Below are 18,164 nucleotides of genomic sequence, written 5' to 3'. Positions count from 1 at the left end.
CCTCAGAGATAAACGAGTGAACTCTGCATTCAGTAAGTTAAATTAAAGCCTTATTACGAGTCTTCAATCTTCATTCTGAGGCTTGACGAAAGTCTCAGACTGGTGGAATGCTGTCGGCGTGAATGTAGAAAGAACAATCTGAAAATAAGCGCATAATAATTTCTCTATTTGCCATCACACGCCACAGATAAACACTTTCTACTGTTTACACTGAGTTTAGCGATTATTGTTTACAAAGCTGTCAGCCTTAATAATATAATTCTGCTTCCTGTTGTCTTGTTTGTTCTGCCGGGGTTGGCTTGTTTATTTTCCAGACTCTTGTTGGAGGTGTTGTTGGCAGGGACCTCTTAAATCTGATTCCTCTGGCTTTCTGTCTGCTAGCCTGCTTTTATTTGTTTGTCTATAAAAGAGCCGCGTGATTGAAAGCTGCTGTTTTCTAAACACCGACAAGGTGCCGCCCATGGTAATTGGACGTGATAGTCCGATCACCTGTAGTCAGCCGGGGTCACCCTGCTCAGACTGGATGCTGTTGAATGATTCAAGCAGTCTGTGTAAAGATAGTCCTGTTTAGACATCCTAGAAGATGTTGAGCAATTTGTTGAGCAAGCCCACATGCAATAAAGCATGTTTAAATTATTGCAAATGGCTTGAAAGTCATCACGGTAACCTTGTGGGAAAAGGAGCAATAAAGCTTGTCAGTCCGTATCTAGTTGGGACTCCGTACCCCCCACTGAGTTGCTGTGCATCTCCTTGTGTTTATTTAGGTGCTTTTCAGATAGCTCATGGCCATTCTATCCATTAGAATTGTTTATTTCCTCTCCTACCTCAGTGCTCCATATCACAGTGATGATCTTTATTCAGAGAGTAGCACAGCTTTTGCCGCACAGTAAAAAATACATTTTGTTTTTCTGGTCCCCTTCTGTGTCCCCATTACTTTCCTCCCATGTAAGGATATGCAAGTCAGATGGATTGGACTCTCTAAATTGCCCAAAGGCATGAATGGTCATCACAGTAAATGTGTCTCTCTACTTTTGCCTGATGACGGTCTGAAAACATTTTTCCAAAGCGTTTCTCTGTCTTCTGCCCATAGTTTCACAAAAAGGTCTCGTCACTTTAAGAACCCAGAAACGAGAACTATACTCTGTATGTGATTTTCTCAAACCCAGGACATTAAAGTATGGAATAAAACAAAAACTGGTCCTCTTCCCTACAACGCTGAAGACAGCACCTCCTGTGTTGTACCACACAATGAAGAGATCGCCACTTCACACTCGAGTGTAAGCATTTGAACAGACGTGCCCAAGGCCAGCTGAGCTGAGCAGATAATAGCCTGATCCTTTTGGCAGCTCCAATATTCAGCCCCTCCTAAAAAATTGTTAAAAGAGGATATAAACCACCAGAGTAATGCCATGCGACAGATTCTACAGTTTAGCCAAGCATGACATCAGTCACACTTGGTCTGTAAATATTAATTCTCAATGCTTGAATACGAGTCTTTCTATTTCGAGGCCTGTATGGGAAAGCATGGAGCTGTTCTCACTCCTCTGCTGGTAGTACACCCACAGAACTGGTCTGTTCTACCGCTTTTACCTGAGTTAATTCATCACTGACGGTGCCACTCAGCCTGTTCAGGTCGTATCACGTTTGTGTGGCTCTGGAAGAGCTTTCTAGAACTTGAGGAAAGCTGTGCAGTTGCATTATTGGAAGTGTAGGCTGTGGAACTTGATCCACATTAGGGACTAAAAGTCAGGGTTATTCGGCCTTTGCTGTTTAATTTTGAATATTCTTTATCTTTCTTAACTTTATAGAGGAGCAATACTAAATCATTGCAGCACCCCTTGAAGGTGGATTTATAGTTCTGCGTGAAGGAGTTAAACAATAAGCGGCACTAAAGGCTCTGCCAAATCTGATTTAAGCCCCCTCAAAAATGGAGCTACTGGAGTACTGTGACGGCTGGGAATTAGTCTCATATTGAGTGATGAGACGATGCGAACCTTTCCACCGACACTCATATCTCAAAGTAAATAAAAGAAAGTTAACAGTTATTGACAGGAATATAATTAAACCACAATGCCGCCTGATCAAATACAATACATCCATCTCGCGCTGCCATGGTGAAGTCTAGCGTCAAGTCTCTCCTGTTTCTTTGGATCTAATGCACCGCCTGTACTTAAGTATATTGTCAAATTCTACCACTTCCAAGTGCTCCCCCTCCCATCCCATGGGGTCTTATAGTGATAACAAAAAACCCTCCAAAGTAATAAAATCATGGAATTAGTCATATGCAAATAAACAATGTTTTTTATTTATTGTTAGCCCAGCTAATTATGTAATTGTGTGTTAGTATGAGTCAACGCTTAAGGCCGAGGATTTGATCAACATTGAGGCTTCAATAAGATGTAGTTTTGGCAATGTAGAATTATTATACAATTGCGTGCACACTGTATGGTCTGTGGTCGCATTGCATCATGGGTAGAGAGATTGTGTTGGGAGACAATCACGTTCTCCAGGAGATGGAAATGGATTTGACCAAATATGGTGCCTTGTCCTGAGGAGGGGAGATAAAAGCATTAGTTCACTTCATCTCTTTCCTCCTTCAGATGAGATGAAGGAGGTCACACTGGCCCTAGTCCACTGGCCCTAGTCCACTGGCCCTAGTCCACCGGCCCTAGTCCACCGGCCCTAGTCCACCGGCCCTAGTCCATCGGACCTAGTCCACCGGCCCTAGTCCACCGGCCCTAGTCCATCGGACCTAGTCCACCGGCCCTAGTCCATCGGACCTAGTCCATCGGACCTAGTCCACCGGCCCTAGTCCACCGGCCCTAGTCCATCGGACCTAGTCCACCGGCCCTAGTCCATCGGACCTAGTCCATCGGACCTAGTCCACCGGCCCTAGTCCACCGGCCCTAGTCCACCGGCCCTAGTCCATCGGTCTTTTATCTAAACTTTGTTTAGCTTTGTTGGGTCTTTTCACCACAGCTTTTGCCATCCTCGGGCTCTCACTCAAATATTTACTCACTTTGATTGTCTTTATCCGAGATGAGGCTGCATTATTATCACGCTTTTTGTTGTTTTCCACACATCTCTCGTAGAAACTTTTCAGACTACACTCACGCGTGACCCGGGGACTCGCTGTGTCTGACACCTCTTCCAATCTATTTTAAATGGATATAGAATGGAGGCATTCAGTAAAGTGTCTGGGAAATCATTTCATTTCATGGACATTTGACAGATAGAATTGTGGCTTCGCCTCAACCCTTTGTCTGCTCTGGAACGTCTGAGCCTCTCTGGATATATTAAGCTGTCTGGCTGGTTTGGCTAAATTCAATCCAGGCCAATCACTTATGCACACACACACACACACACACACAAACCAGCTGCTTGTGTCTGATCTCTCTACAAAGTATTCCCAGACCTCTGGCTCTGTGTTCACTCTGCCCATCCTGGCTGGATCCCCTGCCTGGCATCACATCTGTTTCAGCTCCTTGGTCTGAAGATATGTGCTTTCTGGAGCCCAAAAGGCTCTTTTTTTTAATGATGCTGTGGATGAAACAATACCTGTACGTGCAGGTAGTTGCAGCTAAAGGAATTGCCAACCTCAAGTCAAAGAATTAACCATCATGGGCTCTCATTTGAATTTTTAACATAGCGCATCTCTGTGTTCGCACAAATTACAGCATCGAGAATCCGATATAAAAAAAAAAAAGAATTCAGAGCATCTGTGAGTCAGGCTTGTTGTTTGTTTGTTTCAACATAAGTCATTGAGCGTTGACATTTGAAGCTGCTATTTGCGGTGCATTTCAACAAGCAAAGCCTGCACATTGCAGCGTGTAGTAGTTTGGACCGAGGCATCTGGCAGCCCAGGGGGGGCTCCATGTGTTCTTGGACAGCGTGGATAGTCGCAGGCTCCCTCGATGGTAGTGAAAGAATGTGTTCCCTTTATAATTTATTTTCCACTGTGTTTACTCAGGGCTGTTCCACTGTAAGGCAATTAACAATGCTGCAAAAGAAAATGTGACATCTATATTGCTTTATTGTAGCTTCATACTACGTTTTACAACGTTAAAGCAAACGGGTGTAAACCGAAAGTTGTATCATTTCCAAGAAAAATAGCTTGTGAATTGGAACCTGCACTGGATCCCTTCCCATAAAAATGGAGAATGCTTCTGCTACATTATATTACAGAGGAAGCACTTAGTGTCTTGCATCTCTTCAAACATAGATCTCTTTTACTCTCTTTACTTTTAGTTTTATGTTAAGCAGCCACATTATTGTAGTATGTGAAATTGTGCTCTGTCCTAATGAGCATTAAAGCTTCCTCAATATCATTTCACAGTCTTTTCACTCATATTTTACATTTTATATTACTTACAAGCTTGTCTCTCGCACAAATGTGTTTTTATGGCACTACGCCTCAAGCTTTTTAATTTACTCTGTCTTTCTTTGATAATCGGCCAAATCGACTGACCTTTGTGAATAATATTGCTTATCTAATGCTTATTGGGTCATAATGGTGTTCGATGCTGCACTTTTCACCAAAAAACTGCTGCTATAGTACATGCTAAGAAACGTCTTCCCCACGTAATAAATCCCAATTTAACCCCTGAGTACTTCTATCTATATATATATATATATATATATATATATATATTGAGGGAGCCATCAACTCCTCATCACTGCCATTTATACAAGCTAGTTAGCAGTACAACAATGTAGTTTAACCTCTTGATGGCAATAATTATTATTTAATTGCATTTGTGATGTATTACACCCTGCCATGCCATATGTTGTGCCAAGGTCCTTGAGAGAACACCTCTGTCAGGCCAGGTGATTACTTGTTTAAAAATCCCTTCAATGCTTATAGCTGTTGACAGCCTAATTAATGATTTAAAATTCCCTTATTCCACACGTCTTTTTTTGTAGTTTTGTTTTTTGACGTTGTAAATCCTGAACTAGTAAGAAGAAGAAGAAGAAGGGTGGAAACAGCAGTGCTCCTCTGCTAAAATGTTTTTCAGTGAACAAAAGTGTGAATTAGCGGGTGGGTAATAAATCACAGAGCTACACAGAGTCTAATCAGGATCCCAGCTGGAGGCGCAGCCTACTCTGACCCTGTGAAGCGACTTTGTCCTCTGCCTCATCATCGGGGGGAGGTTGGGAGATCAAAAAGGAAGTCATTTTTTTTGTCTCTTCCAAAACAATACTGTGTACGTAATTAGCTTTGTTCCGATAACATTCACGCAGCACGACCTAGAAGTGTGTGTGAAACTGTTCACCTCCTAATCAGATATCTCTACTGTAATCCGCAGACAATCTTAATGATCCGTGTTAAATGGCAAACGCTCTCTCTGCTCCATCCATTCGCAGTCTGATCACACGGCTTTAACCCCCGAAGACAATGAAACAAATGAAATCCATTTCCCTCACGATTACCTTCTTTTTCCTGGAATGATGCAAAGCCGTGAAGGTGGAGACTTGTCACCGGCTGTTACGAGAGCCGATCTGTGGCTCATGAACACGTTTTGGGGGGTTGGAGGGTTTCTTGCTTGTGATGTGTTTGTGTGTTTGAACCGCTCTGTGGGGAACCTCTCTGTTCTCAGAAACACAAGACTGGTTGAAGGAATTAATGAGGGACTCGTTAATGCATGAATAATTCATGTCCATCGATAACATCTCATATCTCATTTGTCTGGCCGGTGACTGTCAAGGTGAAGTTTAAGAAAGGTCTCTTCTCCTCAGGTTTCACCTCAGTTACTTCTGATTGGAAGCACCTGCATCCTGTCGCCTATACAACAGGAGAATAGATTTGTATTTGTGATTGGGTGGTAGAGGTGAGAGGAGGAGTCGTACATAGATGCCAAGCGTTGTGCATGCTGTGATAACACACACAGAACATTTGTCCATAATCAGATGGGCTGGAACAACAATGTTTATATGACTATATGGCCTTCTCTGCGTTCTGGCATAAAACTACTTTAATGAATTACTCCTTCCTTCTAAAGCAGCGGTCCCCAACCTTTTTTGAGCCACGGACCGGTTTCGTGTCAGACAATATTTTCACGGACCGGCCTTCACAGTGTGGGCGATAAATATGACGTAATAAAATGATACGACCGGCATAAAGTGCATAAAAATACAACTCACCACCTGAGGTTGTTTATCTGCAACGAGCCGGTGCCATCTCGGGGTGATGGGAGACAACGACACCCGAAGTGTGTTTGTTACGTCCAGTCTGCTCCGTAACTTAGTTTTCGTTGCAGAAAAAACGCTTCACAAAGAAGCTCTCCAAAGACGTTTTTTTTTTTTTTTACTCGTTTTCTCTCGCTTGTGGGTTTGCTATGTAGCTCGCTAGCTTTTCTCAAGAGATGTGTGACGTATTTTGTGACCTCGTGAGAGGCTCAGATGCACAGACGGATGTATCCGGTCCTTTTTCAAAATAAAACATTTTTGCAACTTTGATCAAATAAAAACAAATTTAAATTTCATTCACTCGTTCTGTGCGACCTGGTACCAACCAACCTGCGGCCCGGGGGTTGGGGACCGCTGTTCTAATATCAGGCTCTCTGGCACTTATTGTTACAACTCTAATACGAGTCTGCTGCAGTCACAAAAGGTCCACTGGGTTTACGTTTCTTTTTTGACTTCAGTGTATTTTTAGCTTCTGCTCGAGTATTGTTTAAAAGACCAGCTCAGTTCAGGGTGTTACAAACGACTGCTGCTTTATTGCTGTCAGTAATTGGTTGAGTTATTGGGTTGCTCCTGCTTGATGTGTAAATTGTCTCTTGTAATCTTCCCACATTTAATTTTGTATTACTCTCTTTTGTGCTCTGCGTCTCTCCTCAGACACGGAACGCGATGTGCAGGAGAAGTTGCAGCAGCAGCCGACAACGGCGTGTGTGGCGTCGGTGTGGCCTACAACGCTAAGATAGGAGGTGAGTGAAGCACGCCACTGGAATTGGGAACCTTTTTAATTAAAAATAATTAGAATTTAAGTTTTAATATTATTTTTAATTGGAAATAATATGCACGCGTTAAAGCTAATTAAAATAAACGGGAATTTGTTTCAGCTGAGCTCTGAAACAAAAAAAACAAGATTCGGCTGTCTTCACATTTTGTTAGAGACCCAGTCAGAGATTTCTTTGTTGTGTTTTTGTTCTGAATCACTGAGTATCTTTTACTGAATGATTGACTCCCTGTTGTTCATGTGAAAGGGAGATGCAGAGAGAGGCAAGAGCATCCAGTGAATTGTCCTTGAACTATTGCTCCTGCGAAAAATAGCGTGGCTTTCTGCAGATTTTCCTCTGGAAAGGAGTCTAGTGTGGCTTTGTTAACACTGGTAGGACATTAGGTTTCAGAATCTTGCAAATATAATAATTCCCTCTACCTTAATTTGACAGTTGATCTGAAACTCCATCCATTTCTCCGCCAAAGTGTTTTCCTGAGTCCTTTGTGATGCCTACATTTAGTATAATGCTGATGCCATGAAACTGACCCAGCGGATGTCCTTTCGTACCACTGTGTTAATCATCTGCCTAAAAAGCACGGTCTTTAACACAGTCTCTTGAACAGTAGTTCAAGAGACTACTTGAACTACTGTGCAGACATGGATTCAAGAAAAGAAGACGTTCCTTTAAATCAAACGTGATCAGAAATTAAGTCTGAAAGGTTGTTTTTTTTCTTGTTGTTTTTTTTTCTCCTGAAAATGTTTGCACTTGATGAAGTATTCCAAGGAGGCTTTTAGTAACTTTAGTCACCAAACAATCTGTCAGTGACATGATGGCAGCCAACAAGACTCAGCGGAGCCTGTGGAGCCCTGAGCAGCCCCGTTCACAGATGTTACTCATAATTCTCCTTCTTTGTCTTCATTACCATTCATCTCCCGTCGAAGCCATTGGCCCTGTTCTCATAAAGCACTCCTCCGTGAATCTGTTCACGGCGTGGTTTCAGTGGTTCGGGAGCTCTGATTTGTGCGTGTGCGTGTGCGTGTGTGTGTGTGTGTGGTCAGGTTTGTGGGGGAAGCCTAAATGTGTGTATCCTTACTGACCAATGATTAGTGTTTAATTGAGTCTTCTTGGCTCACCTACTGTACCTGTGCTCCCTCCACACACATACACACACACACACACACACACACACACACACACACACACACTCATAGCTACATTCCGACCTGCTACTTCCAACTTGCTAGAGCAAAACTCGCACAGTAGTGTTTTAATAAGGAATCGTCAAGCTGCAGGAAGTTGATGAGGATTGCTACGACAATGATTATCATTACCGCTGCAATACAGCCAGAGAATAATGATTTACCGAGCAAATATTGTGCTTAATGTCGCATGTTTTGCCCAGTTAAGCACTTCTTTTTTTTTTTTTCAGACTACTCATTATTAAAACTTGTGTGGTGCCGATTCCCCATGCCAACAGAGTAGGCTAATCACTGCTTTGGCTACATCTCTTCTGGCATGTGGTTTTCCAGGCAGGTTGTCTAGAATGGATTATTTAAGTCTTAATGTGGACGTCGTCAGTGTTAGTGTTGCCTCGGGGGCCCGGGGGTCTTCTCCCAGTAATGGACCTTATTTGAGGTTGGTTCATTTCATGCCTCTCTACAGCCATTAATGTTCAGAGGAGGGATCTGAGGGTGCTCACTTCAAAGGCTCAGACCGGGTTGTGTATCAGGTATGATGAAAGGTGACATTCAGCGCCACCCTGTGTGGGTCCACCAGTCTGTTGAAGGCTTTGTAAACTCTCAGCTCATTTATACCAGTGTGTATGTTTTCTCTCCTGCATTCTGTTGGTCTTCTTGTCCTTTCTGTGTGTTCATTGGGGTTGGGGAACTAGCTTTTCCTGGTTTAACAACCAGCTGGGCTTTTGTATGTGTGACGGTAAAAACAATATATCCACCAGAGCAGCATCTGCGGGTGAAGCTTTGTACGCTTACTCATTAAAACTGGAACTCTGTGAAGTATTTGGTTTTTCCTGTGAGGTCTTTTGTTTCTCCTTCTTTTTCTTTTTTTTTTCTTCTTTTTTTTTTATGACAGAAGATGAAATGGGAATTCGCAGTCCCCCTCAGGTTTTGACATCTCCCCACATTCGCCTAAAGATCAAATTCATACGCTCTCTATCTCTTCACCATCTGTGACTCTGTCACTCTTTCTCCACCACTTTTCAAGTCTCCAGTGTGGTAACCTGTTCGGCGCTGCATTGCCTGTTCACTTTTATAGGAGTCCGTATGTTAGATGGGGAGGTGACAGACGTGGTGGAGGCCCACTCTCTGAGCCTGAACCCGCAGCACATCCACATTTATAGTGCCAGCTGGGGCCCGGAGGACGACGGCAAGTCACTGGACGGCCCTGCCAAGCTGGCGAAGGAGGCTTTCCTCCAGGGAATCACCAAGGTGAGTCGCAGCATAAGAACTTGTAATCTACTAATATCTTCCCCGTTTCTTGCATCACCGTCAAACTCACATCAGCTCCTTAATGGCTTGACATAGCTCTGTACTCGTTTGACCTTTTTGGGAAATACGCTATTCTCTTTCTTGTATTGCAGAGAAATAGATGAGAAGATTGTCACTACTCTTATGTTTGTATGGTAAATAGGACACTGAAGCCAGCAGATTGTTAGCATAGCTTAGACTGAAAACAGGGGAAACCCGCTATGTTATATCTTGCTTGTCTGACCCATTCAAAAAACACAATGTAAAAACAACAATTTGCTGTTTTATTTTATATTTATATTATTATGTGCTAGACATGTTCTTATCCATTCTAGTGTAAAAGTAATTTTCTCATTCAAACAGTGTTTCACATACCATTGCCCTCCACAGCACGGCTTAAGGCACAGGATACATTACGGTTAGCCATCACACAAATAACTGCTTGGGTTTACGATAAGGTTGAGCTGAGGTTGAGCATAGCAGAATGGGACTGTTAGGTGTTAGGCAAGTGTTTTAGCTCAGGTTTAGGTTGAGAAGTAACATTCTGATGGTAGCCTGGTAACTTCAGTCGTAACCAAGACAACACGTAGTGGCAACTTTCCCTTGTTACACATTAGTTTTTGTGCACATTAAACAAACAATATACTTCATGTGAACTGGAAGGTGGATTACGTCACCATTGGAGCTAGGCTAGCTGTTTCGCCCTGTTTCCAGTTGTTATGCTAACCAGCTGCAGGCTCATGTTTACCATACAGACATGAGCGTGGTATTGATCATCATCTAACCTTTGGCAAGGAAGAGAATACCTTCAGAGTATTTCACAACACAACCGTTCCTTATATGTGGAGCAATGTACCTCATACCAGCAAAAAAAGCTTTTTTCCACCTATACATGTATGTGAGTTTGTTATTTGCCCTCTGAACAGCCCTTCAGAGTTGGATCGAGTAAGACATTAGAGAGTATGGCACGTTATCTAAGGCTAATGTCATCATTTCTCTTGTGTCAGCATGTTGCATCAAAAGGCGTTAGAAGAACAGCTAAATGATAAATGGGAGAAAGTGGAATCAGAGCAGCAGAACAATAGTTAGATTCAAAGACTGCAGTCGTTTCTTTTTTGTGGAAAAGAATGATTCATATGTCGCATCCAAAATGTGAATCGCTCCACATATCATGGGGTGTTAGTGAGGAGAAATTGCCTGACAGCAGCACAACAGGGTCTTTCTGGTTCAGCATGTGTTCTCCTGGCAGTGAGATAACCCCTGGCACCGAAGTGTTATCGGCTGGCCTCTGTGACTTACAGCAAAGGCAGCGCTGGGCCATAAATTGGGATGGAAAGCTTAGCTAAAGCTTCAAGACTCTTGTGTTATGATATAGTACGATTCAGACAGCATCAACACATTAAGTAGAATGAAGTTATCCACCCAAATGTGCGGTAATTTGTGAGATAAAGAGGTAGGAATCCATTTAGATAGATGGATAGATAGATGGATAGATAGGTAGATGGATAGACAGAGGGATAGATGCATAGATGGATAGATAGATGGATAGATATGTTATTCATCCCCAGGGGGAAAGATGGTTGTAGCAGCAACAAGCAAGATTTCAATAAAAGTAAACATAGAATATTAAGTATGAAAATGCACAATATATACAATACAATAAAATATTAAATTAAATGGAAAATCCTATTTAAACAAATCAGCTTTTTAGTATTCGGAGTTGAGGCGAAAATGAGGTCCATGTGATTAACATTTGCAACATCAGTAATAAGGAAGCACAGATTCATGTCTCTTTGTGTTTATCGGGACTGCGAAGCTAAAATACTGGAACTGATGATGTCAATTTTTTCCTCAGGCAGAGAGCAAAACAGACAATCTTAAACTACACAAGAGGCGAAACATTCCTGCAGCTTTTTCCATCAAACACTCGTTTGTATGTTCCTTTTTTGTGTAGTTATGTGTTCTGTGGGTGACGGAGAGAAAGAAATTAAATACATACTGTATATTTTCTCTCCTCGTTAATGTCTTCTTCGCCATCAACTGATTAATTATTTCTGCTCTGTGTATGTGGGCTTTAAGAGAGCACCCTACATTTTCTTTTATCTGTTTCTCTATCATACAGTATGTATTTCTGGCTTTGTTATAGAAAAATAACAATTTATCCGCCCACTTGGTCTGTGGTAGAAGAAATGCTTTAATCTTTCATCTTCATTCTGAATGTCGGTGTCTATTTTAAGTGTTTGATTTTATCTTTTGAATGACAGGGTGTGATTAATGCTGAAAAGAAATATGACGTGTGTAGATTATGATGATAATTAACCTAGATGTATTAACTTTCTAAAGAAATAAAACACTAAAAAAGTGCTTCACAGAAGAGCCAATAAGGTGTAATAAGAAGAAGAGGGCTCTCTAGAAATATTGTTTAAAAGAAGAAAACCATGATAAAACTCATAAGTAAAACTAATTAAAAGGCCATTTGAAAATGTGTTTTCATAACTTCAACAAATGGACATCCAGAGGCTGCTTCACAGCTTCAGCTCTCTGGCTGCAGATGTCCTTCTGCCCTCTGTCTCCAGCCCGACCTCGGGGGACGGCAACTGGTCGGTAGACCTCAGGCAGATATCAGTTATGTAGGGAGAGAAAGAAGGTCAACTCTGCAGACCAACCAGTGACATAAAAATAAGCAGTACAAGTTTAAAAATCGATTCTAAAGATCATAGGTAACTAGTGCAGGAAGAAATGGCAAAATTCAGAAAATGTGCAGGAAAAAATATCAACAGCTTTACATTGTACGAGCCGAAGGCGGTCCATCGATTTCTGGGGCATTACAGAGTTGCAGTAATCTAATCAGCTGGATACAAATGCATAAAAAAAAGCTTTTTGTGTGTCTTGGACCAACTGGAACGATACCCTTTGTTCCTTCGCTAAGATGGACAGCACCCGACTACATGTGCATCTCATACTGTGTGTGTATGTTCGGAGCGTACGGTCTCACTGTCAAATATCATGTTGTCATTTATCATGCCCTTAAATTATATTCTGCTTGAGTAGATTTTGTAATTACATTTCTTCTGTTGGTTATCTGATGTTCTGCCGCAATAAGTCTCCTGGCATTATGATGTATTAATACGAGTTGTGCCTTCAGCGGTTCACTGCTTCTGAGCGAAAAAAAGCACACAAGTGCTTTAAGCAGTCACAGAATCAATGTTTCACACTTCAACCACTTCTTGTTAGTCCCTTTCTCTAAACCTATTCTGTGCATGTCTCCATGAACGTTAACGCTCGCGTGCTTCTGTTCCACAGGGCCGTGGCGGACAAGGCTCCATCTTTGTGTGGGCCTCGGGTAACGGTGGCCGGGAGCAGGACAGCTGCAACTGTGACGGCTACACCAACAGCATTTACACCCTTTCCATCAGCAGCACCACGCAGTCCGGCAACGTGCCGTGGTACAGCGAGCCCTGCTCTTCCACCCTCGCTACTACCTTCAGCTCTGGAAACCCTGGGGAGAAACAGATAGTGGGTGTACACACACACACACACACACACACACATGCGCGCGCACACTTTGCATCAAAAAAACAAACGTATCCCTCATACTTTGCGATGGCTTTATTAGTCAGCCAAACATGTGTGCACGCTGACGCATCCGAAGGGAAACCTTTTCAAGTGTGCAAACACATTAATCTCATCTCTGGAAAATCAAAAATAGGTATCAACCAACTGTTAAAATCAGAGTGACTGATGTGTAACATGCAGCGAGCAAAGCTGACAGACAATGAGAGATGCCAAATGCATCCTTCAAGCTGCTTGTCTGCTGAAGAAAGGCTTGCCTCGGGAGCATAGAATCACATGAAACAAACCATAAATCTGCCATTTCCTTCTAAATACACCAGAGGCCTGCTGCAGGCGAGCAGACACAACTCATCAAATAGATGAAATTGAAGTCATTCTAAAATGTACAGCAGCTGTTGTATTGTTGCTTTGGTAGCCAGAAGCTTCCATTTGTTCTATCAGTGAGTTCATACAGTGTTCGTTTATCCAAAACTAGGATTTATGTTCACTTTGTCAGATTTGTGTCTCGACTCAGCTTTTAAACAAAACCAACGTCTAACATCACTGCAACGATTTTCATTATTGGATTAGATTTTTTTTCACATCAATTATTCAGCCGGCCTTAATGAAAACTTTTCAGTATAAAGTAAAAGAAATGTCCATCACAAGGTCCTCGATAATGTTGTGAGTGTACAAAACTTTTCAAAGGATTCAGTTTAGAACGATCGAAAACTGAAGCAAGCTGAGAAAAGCTTGATCCTGATTAATGACTCATCACTAAATCAGTGTTGTTCCTCAGAAACGGATAATGACGTATGACTGCGCTCCAGTGTTGTTTTATCCAGTCCATATCTAACAGTTGTGTGCAGACACCTTTGTTTGTTTACTCCTCTGACAGAAAGACTGCTTTCCACAGATAATGGCCATTAGTGCCACAATCTGTCAGGCCAAGAGTTGCAAACCAAGAAGCTGTCTCTGACCTTCACAGCTCTGGCTTTTTCTCATTTCTGTCGTGTCCCCATCGTGACCCAGACAGGCTTCATTAGCTTTCTGGCATTGGCAGAGACCGAGAGCAGAGGTGTTCGCGGAGTACTAACATACTTTGTCTCTCCGCCACCCGACCTGACTGGGCTGTTTTGGCTGACATTCACTTCCCGGGCTGTGACCCTTTGGCGGGGATCCACAGACCTGAAACTGAACCAAGTTGCTCACTCTCTCTCCCTCATCCTTCCCACCCGCGATCACTGCAGGCACAGCTCCCATTGTCCCCGGCCCTCCCCTGGTCTCACCTCTCTCACTGTGAACTTCTCTCATGCTGATGTGGAAAACTCACCGTCATATTCACTGTGTCTAACCTTCTGTATCTCTGTGTGTCTCCAAGGTGACCACAGACCTGAGGCAAAAGTGCACAGACTCTCACACAGGGACGTCTGCCTCTGCCCCGCTGGCTGCTGGGATCATTGCTCTGGCTCTGGAGGCCAAGTGAGTGAAAAGGACACAACCTCCTCCTCTAAGAAAGCTACTGCGATAGTCAACCCCGTGGGCATTTCACTTTTACAGTACACATAGATGGTGTTGATGTGTGAAGCAGGAGTTGCTCAAGGACTGCTCTGATTGGAGGGTGGTAACGTGTGTGTGTGTGTGTGTGTGTGTGTGTGTGTGTGTGTGTGTGTGTGTGTGTCTGTGTGTGTCTGTGTCTGTCGCCGTTGGCCTAAATCTCAGCCCAGAAATTCTTTCCTCAGCAAATTAAGCTTTTGATAATCAGTTAATTAGCCAGACAAGTCAGCAGCTGCAGTGCACACAGACATCTGAATACCTGTAGGGCCGGCCGTGGAGATTTAAAACTGGAGAGCGTCTCTCATTATCGCTCACACAGGACTCCAGGTGTCAGTATCCAAGTTCCTGTCAGTAGCGCTAATATGTTCTCCATTTTGTTCGTATCTTCAGTTGCATCTTGCGGTGCGCTAAGTCCTCTTATCAGTCAGCCGTCGTCCGCTCTGCATAATTGACTTCATTTCCACGTCAGTGTGCACCTGACGAGTGTCAAAACCAAATCCAGTATTACCTCACAACCCAGGATCCAGTTCAGGTGCACATACTGAGCTTACCCAGGTTCACCTTGCATATCATGAGAGAAGGGCACTGCCTGACAGACCTCCACCACGAAGATTATCTCTCACTTCTACCACGACAGTAGAGTCTGTGTTCTCCTGACAGGCAGCCGTAATAACAGCTCGTGTACCAGACTGATACCACACAGGAATTCACAGAGATGGAATCATTTAATAGGCAGAGTGTTTTGGCTTCCTGCTGTTTTTATTATTTTTCTTTCCCCTTCACTCTTGGCTGAGGTGACATTGAGTGGTTGGGTGGGGGGTGGGGTGGGGGGGGGGGGGGGGGGGGGGGTCCTGGCCATTAATAACACATGAGCAGATGTGAGATGTGAATGCTGATACAGAGAGTGGCAGAGGTGATGCGCAACAGTGCAATCCTGTTTCTACATCTGTCTCTGGTGGCCTTGCACTCAGTAAGCATCATCTTAAACCACAGAGCAGTTCTCTCATCGTTGGTAACTCAAAGGCTTTTGGTCCGAATGCTTCCCCGCCGTGCCTCTTAATAAAGCTATATATATTTTGAAAAAACACATTTTTATTGGGCTTCTGCTGTTGGAAGGTGACCTCATCCCCCAGTCCCAGACCTCATTAGAAACTATCATTACAGAGAGGTCTAGACACAGTCATTCACACTGTCTCCACTGTTTTACTGTCTTCCCTAACCTTTCAACACAATAGGTTATGATGTATCTTTTAATACTGGTGTTTTACACCAGTGTTAAACCGTAATGTGAGCCCATACCGTTGATATGGTTGACTGACATATCCCTCAGGGCTTCCTCTACGTTTGCGTATAATATTTCAGAAATGTATGTCTCATGTGGATCATTTGTCTACAGACTCTTGACCTTTTCCATATCTCCTCACATTTCCTCGACTGTACAGTCGTACCGTTTTTTTTCTCACAATGTGCATAATGTGGAAAGTGTGAGCTATTAAATGACAGAAAGGCAGCACAGTTACTCTTTCCTTCCTGTGTCTCTGCAGTATGAACCTGACCTGGAGGGACATGCAGCACCTGGTGGTGAGAACGTCCCGGCCCGGACGCCTCAGCGCCGGAGACTGGAAGACCAACGGAGTGGGACGCAGAGGTAGAGGCTGGCTAGTCTAAAATAAGCAGAGATGGTATATTGTATGGCGTAGTATTTGGCATACAATGGGACTTTCATTTGTGAGCACATGCATTATATAATCTTTATATCATAAAACTCTATTCTGTGTGCAGTAAATTGTTCAATATTGCGCACATACGCACACAATAATCGCCTCTCGCTCCGTTTCCAACTCGCTGCTCTGTGTACTGCAGCGTGCCACAATTTCAGTCAAAAAGTTTGGATTAAATCAGTAATTTGTGATTGGCTGTATTTGTCTCCACTCTGATTGACAGTATTAATTTTCTTTTCATGATTTTGTCTGCTACACAATATTCTCTGTCAAGGCTAGAAAACTAAATAGCTGCTAAGCTGTAGCACATCAAACAGCGCGTGAATCTATCTGCCGACATCCTTTCGGTCCATTTCGATGCTGCTGCAGCTCTGACTCTGCAATAGCATGGTCTGCTCACGACATGAGACGGAAAGGAGTATTTCTGATATAAGAACAAATTGACATGATTTTTGACAATATTGTCAGAAAGTGATGTCTAAATTAGTTGTTAATAACTGAGGGAACTGCATTTATGCTCTGGACTGTAATGAATGTAAAGCCATAGCATTCCAGTAAAGAAAGTAGTTCTCTTTCTGTAATGTCCTCTCATCATTACCACCCACCAACCTGTCTATCTCTTTATCTCTCTGTGTTCGTGCCCCACAGTGAGTCATTCGTACGGCTATGGGCTTCTGGATGCGGGTGCCATGGTGTCTTTGGCACAGAACTGGACCACAGTGGCACCACAGCATCAGTGTGTTCACACCATGCTTGCAGAACCACGGTTAGAGTGTGTCCGGGTGTATCTGTGTGTGTATTCTCCTTGGAGCTGGGACTCTCATGTAGATTTGCAGTGCAGTACTATTGTCAGTGACCGTGTCTGCAGCCACACAACATTAACCAACTTGCCCTCCTCTCGTCAAAAACCTGCAGAGACATCGGGAGCAAGCTGGTGTTCAGCCAGAGCGTGGACGCCTGCTGGGGACGACCGGAGTACGTCAGCGCCCTGGAACACGTTCAGGCTCGCCTCACTCTCTCCCACAACCAGAGAGGAAAATTGGCCATTCATCTTATCAGCCCACTGGGCACACACTCCACCTTGCTGTTTCCCAGGTACACAGTAAAATACAGCACTATATATACACCATTATACACAGCAACAGCCGGGCCCTGGTATATATCTGTCTTTGCCTGTGTCTCTTTCACACCCACAGACAGACACAATGTGCATATACCTCAAATTTAATCTGTGTACAGATACTCCCACAAGTATACTCTGCATTCTACCTGCATTCTAAAAATATTCTAAGAAAAACTGCATTCTACCTCAGAAAGAATAACACAAACACCTCTTCTCCCATTTTCCTTCAGGCCCAATGACTTCTCCTCAGAGGGATTCAACGACTGGGCCTTCATGACCACCCACTCATGGGGCGAGGATCCTCAAGGGGAATGGACCCTGGAAATAGAAAACGTAGCAGCTAATGGACGAGACTTTGGTAACCCCGCTCATCACCGTCATTTGTTCAGTCTGGTCACATCACATGAAACCTACATTCATGCCGGCGTGGACTGCCCCATTGCATATTTTCATACTTCTCAAATTAGCCTCTGCTCCGTTTCGCTCTTTTAGTATTTTTGTATCATTTTTGGTACCAGAGGGAAGCTTCTCTAAGAAGTATATACAGATTAAAACTTTAAATCTGCTGGACAGATAAATATCTTTCTTCAAGAAAATAGTTGGTTATCAACATGTATATATATATTTTTTTTTTTTACAATCATCGGGCTGCATTTTCCCTCAAAAGGCAAACAGTGGCAGATTTTTAGGAGAGTCAACTAACTCCTCGAACTCCAGTGGGGCTTTGGGAAATGAAAAGGTATCTCTTCCTCCTCCACTGTTGTCTTTGGTCTGCTCTCAT

General features: G+C 43.2%; 1 protein-coding gene across 4 annotated transcripts in view; it reads left to right on the top strand.

Annotated features, from left to right (window-relative positions):
- The window catches only part of furinb (furin (paired basic amino acid cleaving enzyme) b), a 61,431-nt gene that overhangs the window by 38,150 nt on the left and 5,117 nt on the right, over positions 1 to 18,164 (top strand). For 3 of the 4 annotated variants that reach the window (XM_034534570.1, XM_034534569.1, XM_034534568.1), the window contains exons 7-14: positions 6,841 to 6,929; positions 9,219 to 9,391; positions 12,734 to 12,946; positions 14,364 to 14,464; positions 16,084 to 16,187; positions 16,909 to 17,050; positions 17,176 to 17,355; positions 17,614 to 17,741. In XM_034534570.1, coding sequence (XP_034390461.1) covers positions 6,841 to 6,929; positions 9,219 to 9,391; positions 12,734 to 12,946; positions 14,364 to 14,464; positions 16,084 to 16,187; positions 16,909 to 17,050; positions 17,176 to 17,355; positions 17,614 to 17,741 — 1,130 coding nt within the window. The remainder of the gene's footprint in view (positions 1 to 6,840; positions 6,930 to 9,218; positions 9,392 to 12,733; positions 12,947 to 14,363; positions 14,465 to 16,083; positions 16,188 to 16,908; positions 17,051 to 17,175; positions 17,356 to 17,613; positions 17,742 to 18,164) is intronic. The other variant, XM_034534571.1, reaches the window with a different exon arrangement.

This window comes from Cyclopterus lumpus, chromosome 6 (genome assembly GCF_009769545.1).
Source record: "Cyclopterus lumpus isolate fCycLum1 chromosome 6, fCycLum1.pri, whole genome shotgun sequence".
NCBI lineage: Eukaryota > Metazoa > Chordata > Actinopteri > Perciformes > Cyclopteridae > Cyclopterus > Cyclopterus lumpus.
Note: the sequence above shows the minus strand (reverse complement) of the source record. Positions and strands in the feature narration are given on the sequence as shown.